Here is a 7,204-nt window from a genome sequence, read left to right on the forward strand (position 1 = left end):
GACCTGAGAACACAGCAGTGACCATTCAGGCAGCTCTCCCATTCTACAAATGGGCAGACTGAGGGCCAGAGACAGTAGGGACTGGCCAAAGGGACTGGGACCTTAGGGAGGACTAGAACCTCAAGATGGGGCTATGTCCTTGGAGTGGGGGATAGAACCTTGGAGGTGGAGGTAGAGCTTGGAGGTAAAGGGAGAACCTGGGGGTGGGGCTGGAATCTGGATGTGGGGCTGGAACCTTGAAGATGGTGCTAGAACCTTAGGGATGGAGCTAGAACCTTGTAAGTGGAGCTAGATCTGGAGGCGGGGCTAGGACCTTAGAGTGGAGCTTGGATGGAAGCAGAGCTAGGACCCTGGAGGCGGGGCTAGGACCTAGAGGTGGGGCTAGTACCTGGAGGCGGGGCTAGGACCTGGAGGCGGGGCTAGGACATAGAGGCGGGGCTAGGGCCTGGAGGCGGGGCTAGGGCCTGGAGGCGGGGCTAGGACCTTGGGCAGGGCCTCCCGGGGAAGGGGCCTGGCTGCTGTCCTTTCTGCTCCCTCACGCCACACCTCTTTCTTCTCCCTGCTGCTCTCTTGGCCTAGGACACCCTCGGGGGCCGATTTGATGCCACCCAGGCCTTCGTTGGGGACATCACCCAGTTTAACCTGTGGGACCATGCCCTGACACCTGCCCAGGTCCTGGGCATTGCCAACTGTACTGGGCCACTGCTGGGCAACGTCCTCCCCTGGGAGGACAAGCTGGTTGAGGCCTTCGGGGGTGCAACGAAGTCCTCCTTCGACGTGTGCAAGGGGCGAGCCAAGGCATAAGGGGCCACCTCGCCTGCCACCTGGGGGACCCTGGGGCGGTACTTCCCTCCTCAGCCTGCCCACACTCTGGCCTCCTTCCTGCCCCTCCTGGCCATGTCTCCCATCCCTCTCACCTGTACACACACCTCCAGAATCCCTGCCCTTCGATGGGTCCCCTTGGCCTCCTGGGTGGGCACAAGCATCTCAAGTCAACAGGCCAAGCCCGGGGACTCCAGGCCCCGCCCACCCTCCTGGCGTTACGCGGGGTGGCCTGGCCTGCCCGCCCTCTCCCATGGAACACACGGATTCCACCCACCTCAGCAGCATCCCCTCGGGGTCGTGTATGGCGGTGGCCTTCAGTACCTTTGTCCCCCAGGCTGCAGGTGGCCCCTTTCTCTCGGGGCCGCAGCAGGAGGCGGAAGGGGCTGCCGCAGGCATTGGAGAGCAGACTGCCTCTCCCTCCTCTCCCGCTGCCCATGGAGGGCGGGGTCTGGACGAGCCGCCAGCCCTTACCCCTCCTCCCTCCTGTGTGTGTGCAGTGGTGTGAATGTCGGTCCCACGCCCAGGCTCACCCACCTCAGTTTCCAGGACATTCCCTGCCCAGCCCCACCTGCAGGGCTGGGGTCCCATGGACCAGAGGCCACAGGACTATGGTCACTTCTTGTGCCCAGGGCTTGGGCCACTTTCTCTGGTCTGGGAGCAGCTTAAAGCAGAAGTGTCATGGCCCAGGACACTCCTTCTGCATGGCCCTGGGGAGGGAGGAAGATGCTGAGAGGGCCCCACCTGCTCTGTGGTCTTCTATAAGTGCCTGCCCTCTCTGGGCCTAGTTTTCTCTTTGTGAGTTGAGGCCGTTGGTTTGGCCATTTCCGAGAGCTCTCCAGATGGATAGTGAGATGACGCCCCCACCTGACCAGGTGGATAGTGCAGAGAAAACCTGAGAACCCAGGGGCTTGGTAGGGGCAGGTCCTGGGACTGGGCAGCAGATGGATCAGGCTGGGCATGTGTCTCCAAGGGTCAAGGTTCAGGGTAAGGTTCAAGACAAAACAGACTCACACATGGATCCTAAGTATCAGCTCCTTCTGGGTCCTGCCAGCCTGGCACCCTTGCCTAAGAGTGTCACAAAGACCTTGAGTCCTCACCAGCTCCCCCAAGAGAGTGGACGAATGTCAGAGCTGAGAAAAGCCATCCAGCCTCACCTCTTGCTGTGAGAAATGGGGAAGAACTCAGAGAGGGCAAGTATCTTGCACAAGATCACACAGCACAATGGGGCAGAGTCAGAACTAGAATCCAGAGCTTTTGACTTCCTCTTCAGTGCTCCTCCCTCCACACCACACTTTCTTTGGGTCCAGTCCACAACTGAGAGGGTGGACATTTGAGAGGGCAGGATGCTTTCTAGATGCCACTGGAACGTCTCCCTTCAGACAACAACCCAGACATCTTGGCACCCCAGGAGGGGGAGCATGAGCCCTGGGCGCTGTGGCAGAAGAGACAGCTAGGGATGCACGTGTCCCTCCCAGGCATCCGAGCAATGGCACTGGTGCCTCTCACCCCACCTCTTGTTTCCTGCTCCGCTCCCCATGGCCGCTCAGCCTGAGCCGTGACGCGAGAGCCACAGGATGTGGGGCTCAGTGCCCTGGAAGTGTGTCCATGTCCTGGACCTGTGGCCTCCGCCCCCAGGTCCTCGTTTCCATTTTGAGAGCACAGACGATTGCTCAGCACCTCGGTCCCAGGGCCCTGGAAGACGAGCACTCGGGCTTCAGCCAGGACCACTGAGATCTCGGTTGCCCCGGTAACAGCCAATGACATCAGCCCAAGTGCTGGGTCAAGTGTCTCATCGTGATGACACCGGCTGTTGCTGGGGCAATGGCAGGGTTCGGAACTTAGATGCTGGGGACGTGACCTTGTTGGGTTTCTGCTACTATTTTGAGACCTTAGAAGGATCAGGCCTTGGGAGGGAGGTGACAGAAACTGCTTGGCCACTTGAGCCCACCCAGACACGTCATCCCCAGTCCTTTATGCTTTGTCACAGTGAGGACTCGACATTGACGCCTGAGCCTCGTTTCTATGCCAATCACCTTGGTCAGCCCCAAGAGGGAAGGGAACAAACTGGCGATGTTGGGGTGTGCCTCTGAGTGTGTCCCCACCCCTCCCTCATCTGTTCAGTCTTCTGCAGACCCAGGGCACCGGCTCTTGGGACAGTTGGGTAACTTGAGCTGCTCCTGGACATGTCCAAGAGACAGGGAGAGAGGGGCTGGGCTGGCCACCAAGGAGGATGGAGCTGGCCATGTTGGGCCTCTTTAGGCACCTGGCGCTCGCTGAGCCCTGCGCAGGCATCGGATCGTCCTCACAGCACAGTCACAGGTTAGGACTGCTCTTGGCCCCGCGTACAGGGAGGTCACTGGGGCTCAGAGGTGAAGCGCCCTGCCTGTGTCCATCAGCCTCCCAGGGGTGAAGTACAGATTTCTACCCAAAGGCCACACACAGGGCCAGCCTCAGCCCAGGGCCCGAGAACCCCAACGGCACAGACGAGCTCAGGTGCCCCGCTGCTGGTGTGGTTCCACCTGAAGGGACGGCCCACCTGGCTCAGAGGGACAGGAGAGACAGGTGTTTCTGGAGGGACCTTTCCCAGGGCCAAGGTCCCTTTGGTGAGGCCGTGAGAAGGGTCCCCGCCCTAAGGGATCTTGTCCCGGGGACCAGGCAGGGAGGGGACGCATCTGCTCCTCTTCAGACTCCGCTGTGGGCCACGCCCTGGGCAGGTGCTCCACAGCTGCGCTCTGCCAGATTTGCCCACCTTGAGGCATGTGGCAGCACCCCTCCCAGAGTCCCAAGGGGGCGTCCGCCCTTGCCACAGTCATGCATGACCCGGGACCACAGATGGGGCACGGAAGTTCTCGGAGGAGGACGAAGCCCTCACTTTACAGATGAGGAAGCTGAGGCTGGGGAGGGCGAGTGACCCCCCAAAGCCACCCTGCTGAGACTGGGGCGCTGTGAGCCCCGCTTGCAGGCCGCGCCTCATTCTCTTCAGGACCCAGGCCCCTTTCCACAGCATCCTAGGTGTCCCAGACCCTGGCCTGAGGGGACTGGGGAGGGGCCCTGCCAGAGATGGGATCACTCTTCACCCCTATTTCAGATGCCTGCCACCCCGGACCCCACCCCGACACCCTGACCCTGGGAAGGGGCCCGTGTGGCCCAGGCTGAGCAGCCGGCAAGCATGTCACGTTGTCTGTGAAGTCAGTGCCCCCACTGCCCGCCCTCCGCGGCTGCCCTCCGGGTCCCTCCTCCCTGTTTGTACACAGTGGCCTGCCATGCAACGTGTGCGCGTGTGTGACCTGTGTCACGGTTTTTGTTACTTTTTCGTTTTTGTAAATTTGAATGTTCAAAATAAACTTTCGGTTTACTCGAAGGCTCTTCTTTGGGGGTGGGGGGTGCTGTCCCCGGGGCACCCGCCCTGGACTGTCCCAGAGCTTCCCCACCAGAGCCGCCCTGGACCTGGCTGGTTCTGCCAGCGGCGCTCAGTCACACCTCTGTTCCAGCGTTCATGCCGCAAGCTGTGGGAACCAGGTCCCTCATGGAAAGTGCCCCAGTTCTGAGAACTGGGCTTTGGCCTCGTTCCGAACACCCCTTCCCCACCATGTGCCCCAGTTCCAGGATCCGGGCCCCCGACTTGTTCCCTAGGATCCAGTCTGAGTCACCTGCTTGGACCCTTGGGGTCCTGGAGATGGAGTTGGGCAGGTGGAAGGACCCTGTCATATTCCAACCCCTCCCCCAAGGCAGCTGGACTCCTCTGGCACCTGCGGCCTGGAGCCTGGGCCCTGGGAGCAGCATTAGGGTCTGCTCCCAACCCCACCCTTCTACCACCCACCCCCAGTCCTGCGGGGTCTCCATCTTTCCCGGGACCTCCCTGTGCACACGGTCACGGGGGCATTTTACCAATGTGACCACTGTTTGGGGCTGGACTTTGTCTACAAATGACCCCTGTGAAGTCAGGGGCTAGGCAGGGTCACACGAGCAGAAGGGACTCCGCAGGCTGTCCCCAAAGCCTCCCAACCTTCCAGGAATTCCAAGAGTGAATTCCAGGTAGGGCTGGCTGGAAGTGGCCTGTCCAGCGGGAAGGCCCGAGGGAAGTCGGCTACGGTAGCTGAGAAGCCCACGTGCTGCGTTGACTCCAGGCCAGAGCCCCAGATTTGTTTTAGGACAAGGATGTTTTCAGTGACTTCCCACCAACGGGAAGACACACCTTGAAGGCCCAGCTGCACAGATGCGTCCTGTTTATCCTCTCCTGCAGGATTCACCTGCAGACGCCCCCTCTCCCTCTGTCCCCCAGGCTGGCTGCCCAGCCCGGTGCCATCCCACCTCCCCGTCTGCTTCCCAGCTCTGCACAGCTGAGTCCTGTGTGGGGAGGCTCGGCTCTGGCACCCCCGGATTCCCATTGAACTTCAGGCCCAAGGTCCCCGGGGCCGCGTCACCCTGCCCCGGGACCTAAGCACTCTCTAAGGCTACGTTGTACTGTCCCTGTCCTCGACTCTGCAACCCCGCATCCCAGCCCTGTGCCTCACATTAATTGTACCTCCTCGTTCCTGGAGGGGACAAGGCCATCGCGCGGTCCCTCCCTCCTCACGGCCTCCAGGTGCCCGTGAACCAGCGCGAGCCCACTCCTCAGCTTCCTCCTGTCACCCTGACCTGTCCCTGCTTCTCTCAGAGGCGCTGTGAGCTAGAGCCCTTCCCCTCGACCATCTCCAAAACGTGTCCCACAAGTGACCAACTCATCCCCCACTGCTTTGTCACCCCAGCGGGCGCGCACTTCCCCCCAGTGTCTCCTCCCTTAAACAAAATCCCTGCTTTGGTTACTGGAGGGGCTTGGAGAGGGCCCTCACTCAGGATGACCGTGTCCTTGACGCGCCAGCTGCAGAAGACAGCAAGGCTCAGAAGAGCAACGCGGGAGGGCAGCACAGGCACCAGGAGAGGGACCGCATTTTCAGGGTCTCGGGTTGTTCTGTCAAAGAGGATTTGGTGGGGGTGGGGGTGGGGAAGTCCATGGGGATGGCATCGGCATGGTGACCACAGGACAGTTTAAGGTGGCCTAAGGATTCTCAGGATCCCAGGTGGACGTTGTCTCCTCTGCTTGATCCGTGGACAAGGCTGGGAACGCTGCCTGTATTACAGGTTTCTTAAAATATCATATGTCCTTTTGTTAAATCTATTCTAAAAATATGCGTTCATAACTCACTGTGTGCAGTTCTCATGAGCGAGTGAACCCACAGGAGCTTTAAGGTCCACAGATTTCCCAAGAATTTGCGAATGGCAGGCCTGGGAATGGAACCCAGGGCCTCACACATATGAGGCTAGTACACTACCACCGAGCTACATCCCAGCCCTTTCTATTTATTATTTTGAAAGAAGATCTTGCTCAAATGCCCAGGCTGATTTTGAACTTGCAATCTTCCCTCAGCCTCCTGAGTAGCCGGGATGCTGGCTCACACTGGAATTTGAATTCAGTCTGACTCTGGAAAAAGCCTGCTATGTGAGCCACCTTCTGACACTGTAGCAAAATACTGGGGACAGTCAGTTCACAAAGAAAATATTTATTTGGGCTCACAGTTTGGGAGGTTCCAGTCAGTGGTCAACTGCTCTGTTGTTCTGGGCCTGTGGCTGGGCAGCACGTCATGGGGGACATGTGGCAGAGCCAAGCCACCCACCTCATGGCCAGGAAGCAAAGAGAAAGAGCCTGGGGTCTCACAGTCCCCTTCAAGCACACTCCTAATGACCTAAGGACCTCCCATAGCCCCCGCCATCAACACTGCCACCCTCTCCCAGTAGAGTCCCTCTGGGGACCGAGCTTTTAACACAGGGCTGTTCAACATCCAGGCTGTGGCACACAGATGCCACACTAGGTGTCTGTGATTCAGTCCCCTGTCCTTTCAGGGTATCAAAACAACAGCTGGTGGAGGAGTTTTCTGTTGTACACCGACTCCCCGCCGAGAAGCCCAGGAGAAAACGAAGGGCATGTTTAAGACGTCCGAGGGGCGCTGAGGCTGCAGCTCAGTGGTCAAGTGTTGCCTCTCATATGTGAGGCACTGGGTTCAATCCTCAGCACCACATAAAAGTAAATAAGGGTACTGAGTGCTCATCTGCAACTAATAAATACTAAAAAAAACAAAAAAAGGCGTCTAAGGAAGGCACCAGGGAGGAGCCGACCACAGGCGGTTTGAGGGACACCAATGTGAGGGATGAGAAGTGCAGAGGGTGAGTCTGACCTCAGGGCAGAGGCCGCCTATGCAGGCACCTCCCACAAATGGCTGTGTCCAGCAGCTGGCCAACTGTCCTAGAAGTCAGATACCAAAGAGGTGTAGAGCATCCAGCTGAGAAGAACTCCAGGTTCAGGAGGAGGCACTCTGGCAAATGACCCAGACTTTCAGGGTCA

General features: G+C 59.2%; 1 protein-coding gene across 1 annotated transcript in view; it reads left to right on the top strand.

The window, feature by feature from the left end:
- Nptxr (neuronal pentraxin receptor) overlaps positions 1-4,077 on the top strand; it is a 34,706-nt gene extending 30,629 nt beyond the window's left edge. Inside the window, exon 6 of the mRNA XM_027930140.2 lies at positions 580-4,077. Within this exon, the coding sequence (XP_027785941.2) occupies positions 580-804 (225 nt within the window). The 3' untranslated portion in view covers positions 805-4,077. The remainder of the gene's footprint in view (positions 1-579) is intronic.
- The last annotated feature ends 3,127 nt before the right edge of the window (positions 4,078-7,204 follow it).

The sequence above is a fragment of the Marmota flaviventris genome, chromosome 3, assembly GCF_047511675.1.
Source record: "Marmota flaviventris isolate mMarFla1 chromosome 3, mMarFla1.hap1, whole genome shotgun sequence".
NCBI lineage: Eukaryota > Metazoa > Chordata > Mammalia > Rodentia > Sciuridae > Marmota > Marmota flaviventris.